The following is a 23,158-nucleotide window of genomic DNA, read 5'->3' on the forward strand; positions in this document are numbered from 1 at the left end:
GATCACACAACACTGCTCCTGAGCAGGCAGCCAAAAGCCCAGAATCAAAAGTCAAATCCTTATAAACCATTTGTTAGATAAGACATTCAAAGTGAGTGAAATTTCAAGTGAGTCTCCAGGCCCACCCGTGGGGAGCTGCCAAGGTTTGATCCTGCACGTTTCGCCTGAGCCCCGTTGTTAGAGAGGCCAAAGGGCCAAGCAGCAGGGGCAGCTTCCCTTTTCCATCAGACACTGGGTCAAAAATATCCTCATTTCTAACAAATTAGGAGTCAGATAAGACAGTGATGGTGGTCTGGTTTTGCTAGGAGATTTTTCTCTTTAATATAGCTTATTTAGGGTTTCAAAACACACTTTATTCAACCACAATCCAATTTCTGAAGTCCTAAGCCACAATCAATATAATTATCCAGTTGAGAAGAAAAACCATTTAGCAGTGCTGCAGTGAGTGTATGCCAGGTATCAATTCTCCAGGTGACAGGCTGGTGTGAAATATCTGGATGAACAGCCTTGAATCTAAAACATCAAGTCCACTCTACAGCAGAAATAAAAAATGGGGAGGAGGGAGTTAGGATGTTGTAATGTCATTATAGTGTAATGAATTATTGAAGATTTGTCACCGCCATGATCAAGTTATTTGATTCTCATCACAAAAGGTAACTGAAAAGTGACTGGAGCTAAACCCAGGAGCTTGTTGTGACACTGCCAAACCAGCAGCACCCAGTGCTGGCCCCCTCTTTGCTCTACATTAAAAAATCAAAGCTGAAGGCTCTAAATAAAGTGAAGATTAATGCACTGATTTACCCAACACTTTGCTGCTGCCCTGCTCAGGGGATATGACAGACAAACTCCCTGGGCAATGGCTCTGGCCCTGGCATGCTGGTGGCACCTGTGGGGGACAGGGGGACAGTGACCCCAGAAGCTGCCACCAGGCACTGCCCCAGCCACAACTGCTCCAAGACACCAACCTGCAGTGGCAGCTGCTTCACCCCTGTTTACCCACGGCAACGTGAACGTTTCACTGAACCCACAGCACCCTCCCCACACAGTGGGTTTTTTTGCCAGGAATAAGTTTGGATCTAAGATATATGCTCATCTATTATGCAGAAAGCCAAACATTCAGCTGTTCCAAGAAGTGCCATTTTACTTCTCCCCGGGTGCTCCCACATTACCATTTTAACAAGAAGCAGGAGCAGGGATTTGAGGCGATACCACCCATCAATTCCACTTTGCTGTCCCTGGCTTCACAGCCCACAGCCTCGGTGCACAGCACCAGATGCCTTTGGGATGAGAGGAAAACCAAGAGATGGCCTCCACTAATGGAACACTATGCAAAACACCCAACAAAGCACATTAAAGCTTGAGCAGCACTGATTTCTCACTGCTTAACTGTTCCTATGAAACTACACCACATCCTAGCACAGAAAGAGCTGTAGAATCCAACCCCCCTTTAGGAAGGCAGCTCCAGTTTATTTCTACCTTGCTGGTATGCATAAGTTTTAGTACAGAAGCTTGTCAAGAGCATGACCAGAATTTACTTCAGAAGGCTACAGGATAAAGCATCCTGCTAATTTAGCTCTGGTGATTTAGCACATGGAGTCACTAATTGGGATCCTTTGCTAGGGCTGAGTGGGGGCAGAGCAGGACAGACCCAGGACACCTCAGTGGATACACACACCCTGCTGCCACATCTTAACCACCACAGCCAATTCCAACCAAGGTCCTCGAGACAACAATGTCGAGTTTTGCCCAGCTGAAGTTTCCTGACCATTTTTCCCCCAGCATAATAAACACTGTGGTGCCAAACAAACCCATTAGGAGCTGGTGGAACACATGCAGACCTGCACAGCCCATGGCAGCACAAACCCTCATGGGCACAGAAATATGCTGAGGCTCACCCCTGACCACAGCACTGTCACTCTGTCCAGGCTGCCACACAAGTCGGGAATTTTACCCATTGGTTCCACCCTACAGTTGAAAAGTCCTCTTTGAGCTGGGCTCCCTCTCTCAACTAATAAATCATGTTTTAAAGGCTCCAAGTGCCAGTTTAGCTCTTCTGGGTAATTTGTTCCACTAACCAATTAGTCTGACCATTAAAAACTGGTGCTCATGTCTGGTGTGAGCCCTCACTGAGGAGCCAGCTAATGACCCAGCAGGACAAGGCAGCCCAGCCAGCAGCTCCTGCTATCCACGGGATTAGGAGGACTCACAAGAGTGAAGCCCAAATATTCAGATTTCTAATAGGATTTTTAGATATTCAGCACAAAACTCTGCTGAGGGAATCACAAACCCTGCAGCCAGAGAGCAGCTAATAGATTCAGTAGATTTAATAGGGTCATGATGACCATGTCAATCATTCTGCAGTATGATATCCCAACTCTGACCAGTATCATGGATAATAAATTTAGCCATGGTGCAAATTTACTTTAAATTAAATCAGATCTTTATCAAAGAGGATAGAATTTATGTTAAAAATTACTCGTTACCCCCACTCCCTCCATCTCTGCTCTTCCCCCACCATTGCTGCTCCCCTTGCAGAGCTCCACAAACATTCCCTGCCACATTCCTGCAATCCCAGCTCACACCACCATCCCCAGAGGGGACTCTTTTAATGCTCAAAGCAAAGAAAGAGGATTTGTACACAGGGAGGGGAGCAGAATCACCATTTCTGTCACAAAGCCTTCCTGCTGTAGGTGTGCCATCTGAATTCAGACAAGCAAAAGACAGACCCAAGCTTTTCCTATAGCTATGGAGGTTAAAATCTAATCCCAACTGATCTATAGAGGTACATGAGCATGGTGGTGGTGGTGCATTCCACCAGGATCAACAGAGCATGTCCTGTAACCAGCTACTCAAAGATAAGCTTTTGTAGCTAAATATCACAAACATCTGCTGGTAATCTTAAAGGTTCATCATCAGTTTGGGTTAAGCTGAGCCCACAGAGGTATTGAGGGAGACAGTACCTCCTGCTCAGCAGCACCTCACACCTTCCCTGCAGAGCCCACCATGTCCCTCCCAAATCAGCACCCAGATGTAAGCCAGATACAGCACTGCTGAGAGCCACACTGTGCCACCTCCACCCCCACACAAGCACCAAAAAGGATGGTTGGCAGAGAGGTTTCTGCTTCAGGTGTCTGGGAATTGACTCCTGGGCTGTCAGTACAACAGGCAGCATCCTGGTTAATGCTGGGCGCTGAGTAAGCTACAAGTGAGTGCTTGGCACACCTTCCTGTGGGCAGGCAGTGTGTCACCGTGTGTCACTGTGTGTCACCGTGTGTCATTGTGTGTCATTGTGTGTCACTGTGCCACCTCTGAGCTCTGCTGCCAGGGGACATCGGACATCAGTGCTCGGGTGCATTGTGTCCCACGCTTGCTTCTGCCCTGCCACCCAGGCTCGCTCTGTGTCCAGAGGATAACCCTGCACAGCCCTCCATCACTGGGACAGCTGGGCTGCCAACCAATGCCAGCCAGAGCAGGGCAGATCCAGGCCAGGCAGTGTGAGCACTGAGGTGTGACCCACGCCAATTCCAGCAGTGTTTTCACATCCCAGTGCAGGAAGCAGGACTGTGGCCTGGTTTGCTGCAGGAAGGAGTCTCCCACAGCCAGGCACAGCTCAGCACAGCAAATGGGCTGCATGGCATTGCCCAGGCTTCAGCAAGAACCTGAGTGACAATAAAGCTGCCTGCACTGTCCCCCCACCCAGCTGGCCATGCCACAGCACCGCCACCCTGACATCCCTCCCCACGGCCAGGCTGCACCACAGGGAGGGGAAGGGTGGCTCCTGCACTCACCCTGGTACGAGGAGGAATTACAGCCAGTGCCAGCTGCTGGAAAGGGAGGTGACAGCCACCATGCCGTGCCACCATATGTGCCCTTTGCTCCCATGAAGGACACCCAACCTTCAGTGCCCATCCCTCCCACTGCCCTGCCCCAAAGGACTCTGGCCTGAAGCCCTGGGCACATCTCTGCTGCTGGGTCACCTCCAACGTGCCTTTGTCCCGTGTGTCCCCTCCTAGGGCTCAGTGCCTCCACAGCAGCAAATCCAAGTGACACAGCACGCATGGTGACACTCCAGCCACACCTCCTGCCTCACAGCCCTGTGACACAGCACAAACACAACCTTTGGCCAAAAAGCATCAAATCCTCCCATGGTCCCCGAGGTGCAAACGCCCAGCAATCATTCCCACTGCCACTCCTGCAGGCAGAAGGGCAAGCTGGCAGTGCCACACACGGGCTGCTGGCAGTGCCACACACGGGCTGCCTGTCCCACCTGCTGCAGCCTCACCTGCAGCTCCAGGCCCCCAGCACAGCAAAGCTATGCAGCCCCCACATCTCCATCCAGTAAAATTAGCTTGGATACTGCTCTTAATACACTAGGAAGGCTTCCACAAGATGTCAGCCTAACTAAATGACAACGCTCGCCTCAGGGTGCAATTCTACTTTCCCAGCGCATGGGTTTAGCAGGAAAACCAGTTGTGTTGCTGCTCCAGAAACAGGGTAGGTGAGAAGCTCTAAAAACCCTTGGTCCTAGCAAGCTTATTCCTGCCAATTTCTCTGTCCACACTGTATATGAGGGTTCAGGTTGCCATCAAGTTCCTGCTGTGGCAGAAGTGCCCAGGTGGCATCAGACATGGCTTTTCATGCTGGGCAATGACTACTCAGGCTCAGAAGAAATGCATTTGCCTGAGTTTTCTGGGGGTTTATTCCCAGTCTGTTGCACCCTGACACCCTAGGCAGTTCGCAAGGAGCAATATAAATGTTACTGCAGTGTTCCAGACTTCAGAGACTGAGATGCACACTTGAGGTAATAACTGTTATTTCACAGCAAGTGCACATAAAAACATGTTTTGCTAAGAAAAGCGCCCATAAAGTTTGCGTTAACAGTTTCCTAAACAGGAAACTCGCTGGCAAGGTGCTAAATAGCCCTTGTTTGGTTAAGGGCCAAAGAATGGGGAGCTTCAGAAAAGGAGCAACTCACTGTGCTCGAACATTAACTCTTAACTCTATGCCAAATTACACAATCTTAACGTGGGAGGAACCTACCAGCAGATATTGATGCAAAAAAGCAAAATGTTTCCAACCATACCTAATTTCAGTCTCCTGGGAAGAGGGAAAGAGCTGACAGTTGACCTCTAATTATACCCTTTGGAATGCTGTAGTTAAATGTTATGGTAACATATTGAAATGTATTAGAATTAAAACCAGTGCCTCGGATCAGGGTGTTGCACAGAGCTGCTCCAAGAATCCTCTGCAGGTGCTGCAGAGCCGAGGTTCCACTGGACAGCTGGAGCTGAGCCTGAGCTCTTTGTACCCTCAACATTAAACAAGAAGAATCTCTTTAAATAAGTTTATTTATAAGTAATATAAATAAATATTTATATTATTATTATAATAAATAAGTAATTTCTTTGCATGGATTTCTTTCACACTGGAGCAAATGTGAAAACATTTACTATGGCAGAGCAATTTAAGAAATTTATCTAACATTTCCTAATTTGCTTAATGATTAAAGAATGCTACTTTCCCGATGGGCTCAGGGTAAGGTTTATTTGTTTTGCTTTAGCTTTTTTTGAGATTTTATTCTTGTGCATTCACGTTCTCCATCACTTTACTTTCCACTCAGTGCTCCCCTTGAGTGTGCCCATCCCAGAAAGGAGGCACCAGAGGCAGCGTCACCATTCCACCACAGGACAACCAAGGGACAAGCAGGCAGAGAATAGCAGGTTTTGCTTTAAGCAGTGACCTCCAAGGAACCAAAGCAAGGAACCAACACTTAATGACAAAGGTAAACAGCCATTTTATTTTAAACACAATTCATCCTCCTCCATCATCATGGGAAATTTTATATTCTCAGCTCATTTTAGATCTTGGAGGTTAGAGATGATACCTCGCTGTTACACAGCAAACATTTTCAAGCGCCTCCTCTCCATTGTTGCTTTATATCTCAAGGAGAAAATTTTTAAAAAGCTTATCCAAGTTGCCTGGAGCAGGAAACCAGCACCCCCCTGCACCTACACTGAGCTATGACCAGAGCAGTGGCTCCAAAGGCTTTACCTGCACATGCATCCTAAAATCATACAAAAATGTCAATCGAACCTGGTCATTTACCTTTCAATACCAGCTGTCCCAGAGGAGAGGTTGCTCTGAATAATGAAGGGCAATGAACCTTTAAAGCAAGCAAACAGCCCTAGGAGAGCCCACTGTCCTCCTCCTGGCCGTGTGTGCACGCTCCAGCCAGAGCCCGGCGGGGCTGGAGAGCACACACAGCTCTGCAGCCCTCGACTCACAGGGTAACTGTGACAGACCCACCCTGCAGCCAGGGGCTCCTGCAGGGGTGTCCCCCCTCTCTGAGGGGACACACAGCAGCAGGACATTGTGGTGACCACAAGGAAGCCCTCAAACCGCTCTGAGCCCCGACTGGAAATGCCAATCTCACCATTTCCACCCTGCACTCCAGTGCCCAGGAAAAAGCAAGTACAAAAGCCACCGTTTGGGAGGAGAAAATAGATTTTCTAGTTTCATAACCGCACACTGTCAAGCTGGATTCCAATTAAATTTTTCCTGTGCCCTAAGGCAAGCTTTGCTTTTTCCAGAAATTTCTCCTGGCTTGAAGTGCTTGCCCCTGTGCCCTGCTCCCGGGCTGTACTTCCTGACACTCCTGCTCCAGCTCCAGCACTGCTCTCTGCACTTCTGCAGGGACCACAGTCGCACACAGCTGCCAGACAGAGCTCTGAGCTGCCCAATCCCTCTCACCTCCATGAAAGCCGGTGCTGACCAGCATCCTCTATTCAAACTCTGCGCATTTTGCATCTAAAAGTTCCTTTCATGCGGGGAGATTTAGCAGGAAAGTGGGAGCAGGCAGCACTCAGGCACTTCCATCGGCGGCTCTGCGCTGCTTTTAACCCCAGCTGAGCAGAGCCGGCGCAGACGTGGGGGGAGCAGGGTGCTGCGAGTCCCTCCTGCTCCTGCTGTCCTGGGCACCAAGGACTCCTGCCGCGGGATTTTTCCCCCTCTATCAGTGGTCTTTAACATGATCACAGCATGCAGCACAATGCTTTAAAACAGCAAAGCTTCTGGAAAACCCAAACAAAAGGAACGTCACCAGGTGACGTCAGCCTATATAGAGCCCTGTGTGGTCGCAGCGCATAAGCAAATCCATTCTTGTACCGCTTCCCTGAAAAGCTTTTCAGTAAATGCACTCATGCTACTACAGGAGCTTCTCTCAGCAATAAGCCACCCATCTGCCATCAACAAGTTAGGACTAAAGGAAGCCACAGCTGCGGAAAAGGAAAACGTGAGCTTCAATTAACCAGCTGAGCAGCCACGGAGGACGAAAACTTGTGTTAAGATTTAAAAATTGCAGACCTGTCAGAGGAGATCAAGGCAGCAATTTCAAAAGGAATATTCCAATAGAGCATCGTGGATTTTGCACTAATATCAAAGGACACTAAACCAAGTCAATTATTCAAGGCTGTCTTACATTAGAGCCTTTCACAGACTCACGGGGTTGAGTCTCAAACTACGACTGAATGCACCCTCCAATGTACTCAAAAGAATGGGTAAGTTCCTGCGTTTCTCTGTTCCTTGTATAATGAATGACAGCTCTGCTTTAAAGGAGCAGTTAAGATGCTAAAGCTGATTGCTCTGCACTGAACCTTATGAAAAAAATGTTTTCCGATAGCGCCACTGTAACCCTCCGTAATCGAGATAAAGCCTCCTCCTAAGTGTAATGTCCAAGTATTCGGTTTGTCGTAGTAAGTTGTTTCTTGCATTTAGAATTAGCTTGTTGGAAATGCATGGCAATGTTATCTGCAGTGAAATCTTCCACCGTGATATTCCAAGTGTACTGATAAGGCTATCCTATCTTGTTGTTTTCCTAAATTATATTCTGCAGGCTTACATTTCAAGTGGCCATTAGGGGCTCGTATGCTGGCAGCACTATATGCAATGAGTATGGTTTTAAAAATGCTGCCTGCCTTGGGCATGGCTTGTCCACCAAAATGTCGCTGTGAGAAGCTGCTCTTTTACTGTGACTCTCAGGGGTTTCACTCAGTGCCAAACACCACTGAAAAGGGCTCGCTAGGTTTGTCACTGAGGCACAATTATATTACTGAACTTGAAAGGGATCAATTTGCAAGCTTCAGTCAACTTACTTGGCTTCACTTAGATCATAATCAAATTGCAACAGTCAGAGAAGATTCTTTTCAAGGACTGTATAAACTTAAGGAATTAGTCTTAAGTTCCAACAAAATCTTTCATTTGCCAAACACAACTTTTAGCCAGCTGCTTAACCTGCAGAATTTGGACCTCTCTTTTAATCAGTTATCCTCTCTGCACCCCGAGCTCTTCTACGGCCTTCGCAAGCTACAGACCTTGCACTTGCGATCCAACTCCCTGCGGACCATCCCGGTCCGCCTGTTCTGGGACTGTCGTAGCCTGGAATTCCTGGATTTGAGCACAAATCGCTTGCGAAGTTTGGCTCGCAATGGATTTGCGGGATTAATCAAGCTGAGGGAGCTTCACCTAGAGCACAACCAGCTGACAAAGATTAATTTTGCTCACTTCCTCCGGCTGAGCAGCCTGCACACGCTCTTCTTGCAGTGGAACAAAATTAGCAACTTGACATGTGGGATGGAGTGGACCTGGGGCACCTTAGCAAAGCTCGATTTGACTGGAAACGAAATCAAAGCCATCGACCTCACCGTCTTTGAAACTATGCCTAACCTTAAAACCCTCCTCATGGATAACAACAAGCTCACCACTCTGGATTCCAAGATCCTGAGCTCACTGACATCCCTCACCACCGTGGGCCTCTCCGGCAATCTGTGGGAATGCAGCTCAAAGATCTGCGCCTTGGCCACATGGTTGAGTGGCTTCCAAGGTCGGTGGGAGCACGCCATCCTCTGCCACAGCCCCGACCACACCCAGGGAGAGGATATTCTGGATGCAGTGTATGGCTTTCAGCTTTGCTGGAATTTATCGACTGTGGTTACCCCTGTGGCTACGACACCGTACACAGCTCCAACTACCGAGTACACGAAAAGAATAAGCTCTTCTCATTTCCATGTGGGAGACAAAGAGATTCCAACTACAGCAGGCATGGTCGTTACCACCGAAGAACAGTTCCCCGAGCCAAACAATGCCATCTTCACTCAGAGGGTAATTACAGGAACAATGGCTTTATTGTTTTCTTTCTTTTTTATCATTTTTATAGTGTTCATCTCCAGGAAGTGCTGCCCTCCCACACTAAGAAGAATTAGGCAGTGCTCAATGATTCAAAACCACAGGCAGCTCCGATCCCAAACGCGGCTGCATATGGCCAATATGTCAGACCAAGGACCCTATAACGAGTACGAACCCACCCACGAAGGACCCTTCATCATCATCAATGGCTACGGACAGTGCAAGTGCCAGCAGCTGCCCTACAAAGAATGTGAAGTATAATACCTACAGCCCATCACAAAGTAAATCAGATAAGTAACCTACTTTAAAATTGTAGGGACCTACATCAGATTCTAATTTTTACAAATGTTGACATAAAGCCTAATTTTCCAAGCTACTTAATGGAAACATTGTTTATGGAGTGGTGCAGTATTTTTAAGTTTTTTAAAAAATAAATCCATAATATTTTCAGTGTTAAAGAAGCAATGATTACATTCAACTTGCACTCCTAATGTTTAAAAGTCTAAAGAGATGCTCACCTCAAACTATGTAAAATGTTTCATGTTATGTAATTATATGACTGTGTGTAAACATTTATACCCGAGTCTCCATATTCTACTTTTTCTACTGCAAACAGTCTTAGGGGAAGGAGACTGGATATCTGTGCAGGGATCTGTGGGGGACGTGCGCTCCGTTTGTTCCACTGCAGCTGGAGGATCCCAAACACTGCAGCTGGCTCTGGGCACTTCAAAGGCAGCCCAGGAGGAAGATTTTCCTCCTCTGAGCATTTCACTCCAGTAAGGGAAGGGAGGGAAAACAAAAGGGAAAAAAAAATAAAGAGCAACAAAGGTCCAGGTGGGAATTTCAGTGCATTGGGGTGAATTTATCTGAAATAGTTTTGCTCTGTGCATGTTCACGGCTCAGCTTGCTGAAAGGGACAGCAGGCACAGAAAGCAGCAGTTCACACAGGCACACACACACGGGCAGGATGGGCACACACACACAAGCAGGATGGGCGGGACAGGCACACACAGAGCTCCAGGCAGGATGGGCACACACAGATGAGCACTCAGCCCCGGGCAGGATGGGCACACACACGCAGGAGTACAGTAGGCACACACACAGTCCCAAGCACGATGGGCACACACACACAGAGACCTGGACAGGATGGGCACACACATGCAGGAGCAGGGTAGGCACATGCACTTACACACACACATGCACACACACAGACCCGGGCAGGATGGGCACACACGCACACACACAGAGCCCCAAGCAGGGTGGGCACACACACACACAGAGCCCCACGCAGGATGGGCACACACACACACAGCCCCAAGCACGATGGGCACACACACACACAGAGCCCCACGCAGGATGGACACACACACACACAGAGTGTGAAGCAGGATGGGCACACACACACACAGCCCCAAGCACGATGGGCACACACACACACACACACAGCCCCGGGCAGGATGGGCACACACACACACAGCCCCGAGCAGGATGGGCACACATACACACAGAGTCTGAAGCAGAATGGGCACACACACACAGAGTCCCAAGCACGATGGGCACACACACACACAGAGCCCCAGGCAGGATGGGCACACACACACACACACAGCCCCGGGCAGGATGGGCACACACACACACAGAGCCCCAAGCAGGATGGGCACACACACACACACAGCCCCGGGCAGGATGGGCACACACACACACAGAGTCCCAAGCACGATGGGCACACACACACACACACAGAGCCCCAAGCACGATGGGCACACACCCCTCCAGGAGCAGGACAGCCCTCCGTGTGTCCCCAGATTGGCACTGCAGCTTCTTTAGAGAGGCTCAGTATGCTGGCATCGATTGGAAATATTAAGTACATTCAGTCCTCGGCTCCCTGGTTTCACTTGATGATGCTTTTCATGAATTCAGGCTAATTACTTAATGATGATGAACAAACAGCATTTCAGCACCTTTTCATGTGTAAATACCCTTAATGCAAGGTTCCCTTAATTAAAAGCAAATATCAACAGCAAGGTTAAGGAGAAGAGGGAAGGAAGAAAGGAAGGAAGGAAGAAGCCTCTCTTTGTCCCCCTGCTGCCCCCCCAGCTGAGGCTTCCTCTGGCTGGGAAGCTATTTTCATGCACTAACTCCACTGGTTTCTCTGGAGACAGAATTAGCCCCTGTAATATAAGCTCTCACTTGTCCTCCTCTTCCAAAATTCAAGATAAAAAAAGACCCCTTCTGATAAGTTAGGAGAATATGATTAGTTTATAGAATAGTTCACTGAAAAATGTTTTGTTTCTTACTCGATATGGGACAGAATCTAAACTAGTATGACATTTTAAAAAATCATATATAAATATATATACACATGCACCTCATTCTAAGGGGTAATTTGGTTTCTTTAGCCAGAAGTACCATATTGCTATTTATACTCTATTATGGAATTATATGTAAATATTTGCAGATCTATGCAGCGATGGTGGTACTCAGATGCCACAAGGGTGGGAGGGTGGGGGGTCTGCAAAGGATTACATTATTTTTAAGTCAACTGCTCAAATATTGTAAACATTCTAACCAAAGCTAAAAGATTCAGAGGGATGGAGAATTATTTTATATATATATACATGTATGTATAACTAAAAAATGTGTTGTGTCCAATGCTGCAGTGTTAAACAATTACCAGCACACCCCGATGAAGAAACGAAATTCCTCACAGTGTTGCCATACTTTGACCAAATCCATAATTACAGTATGCTAATTGTGACGTACTAAACAATCCTGCAAACTTTTTAAACAGAAAAACCACTGCACAAAAATCCGTTTGCTATTTCACTCTGCTTTTCTCTCTGTATTGCCACTTAGTGAGGTATTTAGGGTGCAATTATACAACAGTTTGATGTTTTCTTGTGAGATGAATTTGTCCAAGGCAATTATAGCAAGATAAGTAACTTCTTGTAAGATTTTAGATAAAGGTTTTTCAATTGCTGGTTTTGAAGATATTAATTTGCATCATTTTACTTTTACATACAGTGCCCTTAATATAAAACCAATATTTTGTTTACTTCCCTTGACTCTGTACTTTAATGGAAGAGATGATCCAGTGAAACCTAATGGATTTCCATAGTGATATCTTTGAACTCTTATTACTGTTAATACTAAGATGAGTCCATTTACACCTGTTCATGGAAATCAATTACTGCTTTTAACTGACTACAAAAAATCCTGCGGAGTAGGTGGACAAAGAGCAGATATTCTGGATGGTTAAATCCCACATGAAGCAGAAGGCCAGAGCTAAGCTGAAAAATACAAACCCATATTGGTCCCCAGGGGTATTTAGCTACTGCAGGGAGATTTGCTTTGCTCCTTCCCATCACTAAGTGCTCACAGCTCTCCCAAGGCCCAGGATGCTGCTCTAGGAGCAGGTGAGTGAGCACTGAGTGGGCATCACTGCCCCTCACCCTGCACTGGCTGGCAAGGGCCAGCTCTGGGAGCCTGGGCAGGAGGCACTCGGGGATGACTTCCACCTCCAGCTGCAGGGTACCAGCACAGACAAAGTCATCACTGAGCTTGTTAATTATTCTGGCAACCAAATAATCTGGCTGTGCTGCCATCCCCAATCAGATGTCACCACTGAGCTCTGACAGCCTCAGCTGTGTCGGCAGGAAGCAATCCCAGGAACTCTGGCTGTCAGACGGTTCAAGGGGTACCACCCCAGTCTTCCACAGGGGAACAAGAAGTGACTGCTTGATGAGGAGCTGAAGTTCCTCCAGAGGAGGTGCTTTCCCAACAGGCCAGCTCTGTCCCACTCCATCTTTATGAACTTTTCATTCCACCCAGGAAGAGCAGAGACAGATCCTCCAGCAATGCTGCATTTAACCCTCCTCCCCATCCCTGCCACTCACGGTCACTTCCCAAGCATTAAAGCGCTGTTGCAGTGCCTGTCCAAGCACACCCACCCAGGCCCCAAGTGTCCACTGGTGCTCAAGGGCTTGGCCTGCACACAGCAGAGCAGGCTGCCAGCAGGCACAGCCCAGCACTGCTCCTGTTCCCTCTCTGCACTCCACTGCCAGTCTCCCAAATGCTCTGGTTTACGGCTGCTATTTCCAAACCCATTTGTTGCCAGGTTCCAGGCATAAGCAAAGCAATTCAGCAAACATTACATTTAGGGTAACAGGTATCATAAAACTCGCAGAATGTCAAACAGCAGCAGTGAAGTCAACTTGAATTCCCTGCGGAGGGACAGCGAGCACCAGGCAGAGCCATCGCTCTGCACAAGGACACAGCCAGAGGCTGTTAATATTTTTTATTTTAAAGTTACTGTCTTCCATTTGCAATTGCTTGTGACTCTTCCAGGCAAGGAGGGGATTGGAATAATTGTGCTACTCAGCAGTCCCTGATTTATTTTGTTGATGGAACAAGAACCAAGATGATTTGGTTTAAATTAATCGTATTTCAGTACCAGCACTGGCTGATGACAGGAGCTTGTTAACCTGCCCTCCCCAATCTCTGCTGCACAGCCTTGGTTTGTACAGATCCTACACTGCTTACAGGTGCTTTAACATCTCCAGGCACAACCTCAGAGGTCTTTGGGTCTTTGAGAAACAGAATTTCTTGTACTGCTCTTGAGATCCTCATCCCATCCAAAGATCTCCTCCATCCTTGCTGATATCCAGGCAGCTTCCCCTGCTCCTCACCCTTGTGTCAGTGAAATGGAAACCCAGCAGCACAAGTTCAGGTTTTGAGTCATTCTCCTGGAACAGGCTGAATTAACGCTCCCAGTTAGTCTCTCTGCATTAGATCAGTGTTTAAATGCACACAAGTAAAAATGACTCGATGAAGGGTGAAATGGGTGAGTGTTCAGTCTCCAGCTGAAGTACTCCTCTGCACTGAGCTCCCGTTCCCTATCAGATGGAAACATAATGAATGCTGCTCCATCGGTGTTCGGTTTTGTTTGTTTCTCCCCCAAGCAGAAATGATCCAATTTTTCAGTGATCAGCCACATGCAAATCTGAGCTTCTGTCCCATTACCCCCTTACAAGACAGGGCCTATTGCTACCTTGTAAAATCAGACACATCCCGTGGCTTTAAACCAGAAATCTGCACTACATGCTTATTTTTAATGTGTCTAAGATAATTTCTGTAGTACTTTAATGGAAATAAAGTTGATTTAATTTTGTGATCTGTGAGCTATCAAAATCCATCTGTTCAGACCTATGAAACTTACCCAGGAGCTGAATTTCATCTTTCTTATGACGTTTTCCATAAAAATTAAACAAGTTCAGAGGGGGATACAGTATTTCTCCTTCCCTCCCAAAAGGAACAAGCAAGGAAACAACAGAAACCAAAGGCAGCAGCTCCTCCCTTCCCACACCTTCCTCCACTGCAAATGTCCCAGATGCTAAAATTGGTGCTGGGCTTTGCTTTTTAAGGCACCACGTTAGCAGGATGCTTAGAGATAATTTCAGAATCAGCTGGAAATTCAGCATTTCACATCTTGTGTAAAAATCTGCCTTGTGAGAGGCATCTAGGGAAAGGTACCAGAAGCCTTGAGGGGTATAGTCAGCCCTCAGATGGGGTGAAACAGCATTGCACACCCCTGTGTAAGCAGGTTGCACACCCCTGTGTAAGCACCAAGAAGCTACACCTGCCATCTCCCAGCCACTCCTTTGTAAAAAGCCAAACAAAACCCACCCCATTTTTCTTTTTATTAATGAAAACACTAGTAAGTGAACTATTCTACCAGCTTAGCAACCCAAGATTACAGAGAGTCCTAGATGCATTGTGTTTAAATTATGTTTCAAGAACCAACTTCTGGTGGGAGGGGGTGTGAGTAATGGAGTAAAACAAGTGCAGTGTACAGAAGCATTTTGTTATTAAAATTGTGTATACTGTAAAACTGAATTTGCCTCTTTCTTCCTCCCTTTTCAAGCAGAGGTGCCAAAAGCTCACTCTTTCACGGTATGTTAAAAGCAGTCTGCACCCAGTGTCCCAAGCAGAAGAGTCAGGTTTGGCCCATTTGCCAGAGTCACAGCAAATCCAGCCCCTTCTGTTGTACCACAGTGAGCAAAATACACCCTTGTGCTGTACCTCAGTGGGCAGGGCTCTTCCCAAGCCAGGTGTCTCCTGACTAACAAAACTGAATGAAAACCAAACCAAAGCCAAACTCCCAGCCCCGGAATAGCTGCATCAGGACCAGCAGAGGCCTGGCCCAGCCTGGCTCTGCCCCTGGGTGTTCCTGGTCCCCAGGGACACCTCCAGGTCACCTGTGGGTCCCTGTGCCAGCCAGGAGCTGGCATTTCCAACAGGAACACCCTGCCAGCAGCGTGGCAAGGACAAACAGCCTGTGAGGCTCAGAGGTGTCACACAGTGAGACAGCCCATCAGTTCTGAGCCACAGCCCTCCAGGAAAGGTCCCAAAACCACTCCTGGTACAGGAAATGTTCTTTGCATGAGCCACCTCAGCATTCAGAGCCACTGTGCCTCAGTATCACGGGAAGGATTTCTGGGTTTGAGAAGTGACAAGCTCACAGACACAGTCCAAAAGCCATGACACAGAACTGAACAAAAGAACGAGTCTCAGGATGTTCCAAGATGATTACATGCACTGAACCACCAGCTAAAATCATTTTAGTAACTAAGCCGTAGCTGCATTTACTTTTTTATCAAAAGGTTTGGCTGGAACAAGTTCTCAAGGGTTTTAAATGTCAGTTGGCAAACTGCCTCTCAAATCCTTCTAATACTTCAAAGCAGCACATGATATATCTATTTTCTTAAACTCTCAGAGACTAATTTTACAAGCAAAAGCATCTCTCAACTACAAACCCCGTTGTTCTCACAAGCAAAGGTAACAAACCTCAGAGAAAAACCAGTATTCTGAATACATTATGCAAAACTTTAAAATCCAATTAGGAACAAGGAAATGTCAACATCACTAGCAACTTACTTTTAAATGTAGGCTCTGTTAAGACAACTGCAAAAAAAATTGAGATTCAAGAATTTGACTGGAGAGGATTGCAAAAATGAACTGAAAACTGCAGCACTGGGAAACTCTGGCTCCCTCCTGCAGTGAATGTCCAGGTAACAGACAGGATTCAGAGAGTGTTCACCCACCACAAAACCCTGATTCAGTATTTTCCGTAATCTGTTCTTAAGGAAAAGCTTTACAAAATCATTGTTACCTAATCAACAATTTCATTACCATGAAGATTTTAGGAATTTTTATTATAATGACATAAAGCTCTATTTACCATATTTGACGTAGGAGTCACATGCTCTGGGTGTTACTCTTTTTACAGTGAGGGTGGTGAAGCCCTGGGACAGGTTACCCAGAGAGGGGGGGGGATGCTCCTTCCCTGGAAACACTCCAGGCCAAGTTGGACAGGGCTGTGGGTGACCTGATCTGCCTGAAGCTGTTCCTACTCATTGCAGGGGGCTGGACTAGGGTGATTTTAAAGGTCCCTTCCCACCCAAACCATTCTGTGAGTCTGTAAAAAAAAATGACAAATGTCCTATCAGCACAATCCCGTGTTTGTTTCTGTTTCTGCACAACTCTAAGGGCACTGAACAAACTCTTCTGGGCTGACAAGTAACCAAACCCTGATTTCAGCTCTTCAGCTGGTTTTAATCCACAAGGTCTATAATTTAACTTCTTCTTTTAAGTTTTCTAAAAGGACAAAAGTTAAACACACACAAAAATCATTTAAGCATAAAAACCAGGAGCAAGAAGCTGAACCAAGACCAGAGGGGAACATCCCTTGAGTTAAACCCAATTTCTTCTCCCCAGTATGTAACACAAACACTTGTAGTGTGCACACACAAGCGAAATGAAAGGGTATTGATGTTTAAATGAAGCAATCAATCTTTCTTTTATAAAACCAAGGTATTTCTTTTAAGTGCCATGGAAGTAACTTCCCTGTTATCCCCAGCAGACTCTCCTCCTTGTGCTCTGAATACTCAAGCAAACTGGACACAGAGGAGCTGCTGGTTTTCCTTCCACCCCTCCCTCCCCACAGCATGGGCAGTGCAGCCTCTGTGTGACAGAGGTGCGTCCTTTGTACCAGTTAAAAATCCAGCCATATTTCATGAGAAGTCTCGGAGTAAGTGGAAAAGGTTCATCCATCAAGAAGGTTCTTAAATAATGAATGAGTCATAATTCTTTACAGTCAAAAGCAATTAATTTTCTGTATTGTAATCAGGAGAATAAATCTGAAAAATCCATTCTAATGGCTCTGAATCTGAAGTAGTGTTGCAGCTGAATCTTTAATTTTAAAATACAGGAGCAGTGAGGACTTCTGCTGTTTAAACATACAATCTTCTACCAAACAGAACAGCTTTACTGCATATTTAATAGGTAGAACAGGTTTTTGTGAGACCACATGAGATTAAAGATAGCATTAGATACAGGAAATGCATTTCAAGCAGAAAGGTCCTTCCAAGATACCTCTTAACTGTACAGCCACTAAAATACTTGAAATATCCTTTATGAAGTGCACAAAATATTCAGAAAATCTCACTGCAAGAAGTAGTTTTACTCACATGTTTGCAAAGAGCTAAAAATATTGAGTAGTGTGTTAATGTGGAATCCAGCTCAACCCTACAGCAACTGTTCCTATTAGGAAGCATTTGCTCTTTTCCCACTAACTCCTAAATAATCCATCACACATCCAGAACCTCTGCCTCTAAAGCCATGTGCTGTTAGCTGGGACTATCAATTTCTGCCCTCAAATGGATTGCTTCAACCCTAGCACCACTTTAGGTTTGAATTCTTTTAGAGAACAAACCTGTAAAATTAATAGAGCTCTTAGTAAAGCTAACAATGACACAGTGTGCTAAGGAGTGAGAGCACGGGAAAGGGGCAGGGACACAATGCTACGAGGGCAGCTCCATCACTGAAGGCACCACACAGCACTTCACTGGGGGAAAACCACACTCCCTGCACTGCAGCCACTCTCAGAGCTTGGCTAACACCCTCTGCTTTGAGGAAGGCAAATTTCAGCTGTCCCAGCAGCTCCAGAGGGGGGTCATGCACTGAGCATCCTCAGCGCACACCTACCAAAGGATGTGAGCCAGGAGCAAACCCCCTGTTTGGGAAAACCACCCAGCAGGGCCATGCTGCAAGCCCCCAGCTCTAAGCACACAGCTCTCACTTAAAGAGCAGGAGATATTAAAGCATCATCTCTGCTGTCCTCAGGAGAAGACAACATGCTCCAGTAAAGATCTGGAACTACTTATTGATCCCATCCAGCCCTGAAGCACAACATCCCCACACAAACAGCAACAGCTGCTTGAAATTCTGCCTGAATAATTTAAAGGTTAAAGAAATCCTCCCCAAGCTTTCCAGATAGTCCTGAAGATGGAAATAGCTGGAAATAGCTGGAATTGCTCCCAGGTCGGACAAACACTGAGCTCAGCACCCAGGGGAGCAGCAGCCACTGCAAGGCTGACCAGAGCACAGGCAGCCAAGCTGGGGAGCCCCTAATGACAGCTGGAAGCTCTCTGGGTAGCAAGGGTGTATCTGCAGGGTCCAGGCCTTCCAGAATTCCACAGCCACAGGGCAGGCAGGCAGAAAAAGCCATCTCTACTTAATATTCTTGTCTGTGGGTGACCAGCTTAGCTCTGGGACATCCATTTACAGCACGGCAGCTGTGGAGCATGGAAGTGAGGAAGCTGTATCTTCTGCCTGCAGATAGCATCCAGAAACTTCCAAAAAGGCTAAAGTTGGACATCTGATTGGGATGAACCAGAAAAAAACCCAAAACCAACCAAATCAAAATGAAACCAAAATAAAACCAACCCAGTGAGCTTTGGCAGGTACTGCATTTTTAACATGACACTATGCTCCTGAACAGAACAAAAATGAGATATTTCTGACTGGGGACTTCTAGGAGATGCCTGTTCACCTTCCACTGAACTTTTAGGAGTTGTCTGTTCACCCTTGTGCTGGGTTTGCCAAACCAGGACAACGCTTTACTGAACCTCCGAAGCCTCGGCCTCAATGTCTCACAGGCAGTGAGCTCTTGCCAGGTATTCCTCCCTGCCAGTGAGTCTCCAGACCAGCTACAACAACACCCCAGTTAAACTCAGCAAACACCCAGAGGGCTCACTTTGTAACAATACAACAGCAGGATTAAGGAATTCCAGTTATTTACAGACCACTCAGAATACCCTCATCGCCGGGAGCTGCTGAACAAACTGCAGTGCCTCTTCCACGCCAAGTTTTGGATTAGTCAGCAGTGTAAATATTTATTGACAAATGTGAAACTTGGCTAAAACCATTGCTTTGTTCCACACCAAGAGGTGTTTGTGGAGCGAAATCCAAGTCCTGCCCCCCCTTGCAGAGCTGTCCCTTCTCAGCAGGGCCCTGCAGGAGGTTCCTGAGCACACAGCGCTGGGATCACTGCTGGAGCTGTGGGAGCTCCACACCTGCCCAGCCCCTCCTGTTGACAGCAACCCTCCAACACAGGGACAAATGGAAACACACACAAACAGGAGGCAGACTCCAGTGCACCCAGCAGATAAATCCCAGGAATATTGTCCCTTCATACCTAGAGCTGTCTATGGACAACAATTAACTTGACAAAGGGTGCCAGCAGAGTGTCCAGAGACACATGAAAAAGGTTTATGCCACATTCAAATGAGCTGATGCCACCCAGCTGCAGACTGCTTCCTTCTTCTTAGTGGGCACTCCATCATTTGAATATGCCCCAATAAAGCTGCATCATCAAGAGAGGAACTTTCTGACACCTACCTTTACTGTCCATTTATTCAAAACCAGTAGTCTTCATCAGGCAAATTAATAAGTGATCATCAGCTTTAGAAAGCAATTTCAATTGTCATGCAAATATAGCTCCACTGCAGGAAGCAGCTCACTGCCACTGCCCCAACCTCAGGCTGTGCTGGCACAGTCAACAACAAAAACCAGTCCATCCTGCCTGGAAAATACCAGCAAACCACTCCAAAAATATGAGCTTATGCAAATAACAAAACAACCTAACCACCCTATCCCTCTAAAGCATTAATTATGCACACATACCCAATTAATTAAATATATATAAAATAGAGACACTTCTTGTGGATTTCCTGTGTCACTTTATGAAATAAATGCAATCAGTGATCCTGGGGAATTAACTGGTATCAATCAAAAAACATTTAAAAGTCAAATGCAAATCTCAAAACAAGCCCTAAACTTTCTGATGGAAAGTTTACTCTTGGAAGAAGTTATAAAAGTGTTTTTTTATAATTACTCCATCCTGTTTGCTCCATTTGCTTATGCAAGAGAAGTGTTTTTAACTACTGACAGGACTAGGATTAAATGACAAGTCCACATACTTGATCCAGATTGTTCATAGGCACAAGGTGAAAAATATGATAAAGAACATGAACAGGTTTTAGTGAGCTGAGCCAGGAAAAAAAATCAAGCCCACATTCCTTCTGAGCAGAAAATAGGACTTTTTTGGTGATTATTAAAATAATTTCTATCAAGGCAAGTACACAGGCTGATTTCTATTCTGATAAGTGGTTTGGTCACCTTTTATGTAATACAGTTATAATCAAGAGAGGCCTGCTTTACCTATGCTATCAAAACCACTGTCTTCAAGCCAAATATTTCAAGTTAGTAACATACTTCAGTCGCTTCACTAATATTAAAAAAATCTCAAAAAAATCTTATTTTCTCACAGGAGAGCTATAATTTGCAACTTCAGTCTTGCAGTCTGTTCCCTAATGAAAAAGAAAAATCGGGAGAGCACATGGGTCTTCCTCCACATTTCACAGCATCTTTTAACTTTAATGGCAATTGACCAAAAGCTTCAGGACTGCTGCAGGCTAAAAACAATTCCTAATCCCTGTAATCAGTCTGGAATTCCCACTCAAGGGCAAAACTGGGAGCAGCTAAAAACACTGGGACTAGTTTGTAAGAATTCACATCCTAAGAACAACCAAATGTAGCTGTCCCAGCCCTGGAGGTGTCCAAGGCCAGGCTGGAAATGAGGATAAAGAGGAGGGAGTGTGCCCAGTGAGACCAGGGTCAGGTGACATGGGAAGAACACAGAGATGCTGCTCCCCCCACTGCCAGCAGAAAATCTGTGTGGACAAAGCTCAGCTGGAGCTGGAGGTGCCAGAACTGGGGAATAATAACAATTTATAAAGATATCAATGGCAAAAGGCAGTGCAGAGATGACTTCAGTGTGTTCCAGGATGAGAAGGATCACCCCACAGACAGGGAAGGCAGAGATTTAATGCACTCTTTGCCTCTGTCTTCAACATGGATCATGGACCAAGGGGGTCCCAGTGCCCTGAGCTGGAGGACCATGATTGTGACAATCATCAGCTCCCAGCGACCCTGAAACCTTGCAGGATCTGCTGCTCCAGCTGGATCCCTACAAACCTACAGGGGCCTGATGGGATTCATCCAAGAATCCTCAAAGAGCTGCTGATATCATCACAAAGCCTCTCTTGATGATTTTTGAGTGGTGTTGGCAATCTGGAGAGGTCCCAGCTGACTGGAAGCTGGGGAACATTGTTCTGATTTTCAAGAAGGGCAAGGAGGAGGACCCGGAAACCACAGGCCTGTCAGTCTCACTTCAGTGCCGGGTGAAGTTGGGGAGGTTATTCTGGGAGGTGTTGAAAAACACCTGGAGGACAACAGAGGCATCAGTCACAACCAGCACAGCTACAGAGGGGAAAGTCCTGCTCACCAAACCCGATTTCCTTCTGCAACAGGGCATCCCACCTGGCTGACTGAGGAAAGCCACCTGATGTGAGCTTTTTCAGGCTCAGGCTGGATTTCAGGGAAAGGTTCTGCCCCAGAGGGTGCTGGCACTGCCCAGGGAATGGGCACAGCCCGAGGCTGCCGGAGCTCCAGGAGCCTTTGGGCACCAGGGATGCACAGGGGGATTGCTGGGGGGTCTGGGCAGGCATTGAAATCCTTGTGGGTTCTTCCAAGCCAGGATATTCTATGACCCTGTAAGTCTTCTTTTAAGTGATGGTGAAACCAAACCTTTAAAGTTACTGTCTAGTGCTATCAATGTATTATTTCTTGAAGGGAAAAAAACATTATTGCAACAGCAAAAAGTTTTTTTAAACTATTATTTGCACCTGTGGTGTGGAGGAGGAAGGGAAGGGATGAAGAGAGGTGTTTGTCAGGTCTGAAAAACAACAGATTCTCAAACATTATGTACTACTTTTATACCACTTCTAGGTAACAGATCAATCTACCAGTGTTCTCTTAAGGCTTATTCTCATATCTAGCAAGTTAATAGCATATGTTTTATGATATATAGCACGAAGGTTCTACACCTCTGCAGCACATTTCTACCACTGAAGCAAAAATATCTATTTTTAAGATCAGTAATGGTAGGAAAGTGCCAGGGTGCCAAGAAAGTCATCCTGTAACAACATACATCTTTTCCCTAAAAGTGCAAAAGAAAACCCAAATTGGCAATAATACATCACATGCTAAACCTGGCTTTTCATGGAATCGAGTTTCCATCACATCATGATGCTGGGGCTCTACAACCCAGACCAGACCCAGCATTAACCAAGCAAAAGTACCTGAAACCCTTTGCAAAATGGCTCAGGTTTCTATTTCTTGTTACCCTGCAGGTGTTTTTTAGCTGAGCTCAGAGGCAGCTGCAGGCCCTGACTTCCAGCAGCACGCTCGGGTCACACAATATCCTGAGCTGGAAGGGGCCCACAAGGATCAGAGCCCAGCTCCCAGGGGAATGGCCCACACAGGGCTGGAGCCCCACACCTTGGGGTTATTAACAGCATCCTCTGACGCCTGAGCCCATCTCAGGTCACCCCTCCCTCCACACCAGGGCAGTTCCTGCTCTGTTATTAGATTTCTAGAGTCCCATACCTTCTTTCAGTGTTTTCTTATGGCTGTAGATCTTCAGAACACAAACTCCTTCTTCTGCATGTTGTTCCTTCTTAGTCAGGGCTCCTTCCAGGCTCTCCCTGACTGGCCAACCCACCCCCTTTTATCC

At 46.4% G+C, this 23,158-nt stretch overlaps 3 protein-coding genes across 7 annotated transcripts in view; 1 reads left to right on the forward strand and 2 right to left on the reverse strand.

Moving 5' to 3' along the window:
- CTNNA1 (catenin alpha 1) overlaps positions 1-23,158 on the reverse strand; it is a 117,299-nt gene that overhangs the window by 48,143 nt on the left and 45,998 nt on the right. Inside the window, exon 1 of one of the 3 annotated variants that reach the window (XM_014271340.3) lies at positions 6,751-6,988. The exons of 1 other annotated variant lie outside the window; for it this stretch is intronic. In XM_014271340.3, coding sequence (XP_014126815.1) covers positions 6,751-6,807 — 57 coding nt within the window. In that variant the 5' untranslated portion in view covers positions 6,808-6,988. Of the gene's footprint in view, positions 1-3,788; positions 3,808-6,750; positions 6,989-23,158 lie in introns of those variants that run through there. One more of the 3 variants, XM_074552115.1, reaches the window with a different exon arrangement.
- On the forward strand, positions 7,137-9,997 carry LRRTM2 (leucine rich repeat transmembrane neuronal 2). Of its 3 annotated transcripts, none has more exons than XM_005493107.4 (2): positions 7,137-7,556; positions 7,892-9,997. In XM_005493107.4, exons 1-2 carry the CDS (start codon positions 7,553-7,555, stop codon positions 9,439-9,441), a joined length of 1,554 nt encoding a protein of 517 aa, XP_005493164.1. In that variant the 5' UTR covers positions 7,137-7,552; the 3' UTR covers positions 9,442-9,997. The 3 variants fall into 3 exon arrangements, with proteins under 3 accessions (XP_005493164.1, XP_005493165.1, XP_005493166.1); XM_005493108.4 differs by having other exon boundaries at positions 7,416-7,556; positions 8,320-9,997; XM_005493109.4 differs by having other exon boundaries at positions 7,416-7,556; positions 8,341-9,997.
- LOC141730913 (uncharacterized) lies at positions 7,195-11,050 on the reverse strand. Its single transcript, XM_074552120.1, has 2 exons — positions 10,394-11,050; positions 7,195-10,317 (listed from the first exon to the last, which is right to left on the reverse strand). Exons 1-2 carry the CDS (start codon positions 11,048-11,050, stop codon positions 10,024-10,026), a joined length of 951 nt encoding a protein of 316 aa, XP_074408221.1. The 3' UTR covers positions 7,195-10,023.

This window comes from Zonotrichia albicollis, chromosome 15 (genome assembly GCF_047830755.1).
Source record: "Zonotrichia albicollis isolate bZonAlb1 chromosome 15, bZonAlb1.hap1, whole genome shotgun sequence".
In the NCBI taxonomy this organism is placed as follows: Eukaryota; Metazoa; Chordata; class Aves; order Passeriformes; family Passerellidae; genus Zonotrichia; species Zonotrichia albicollis.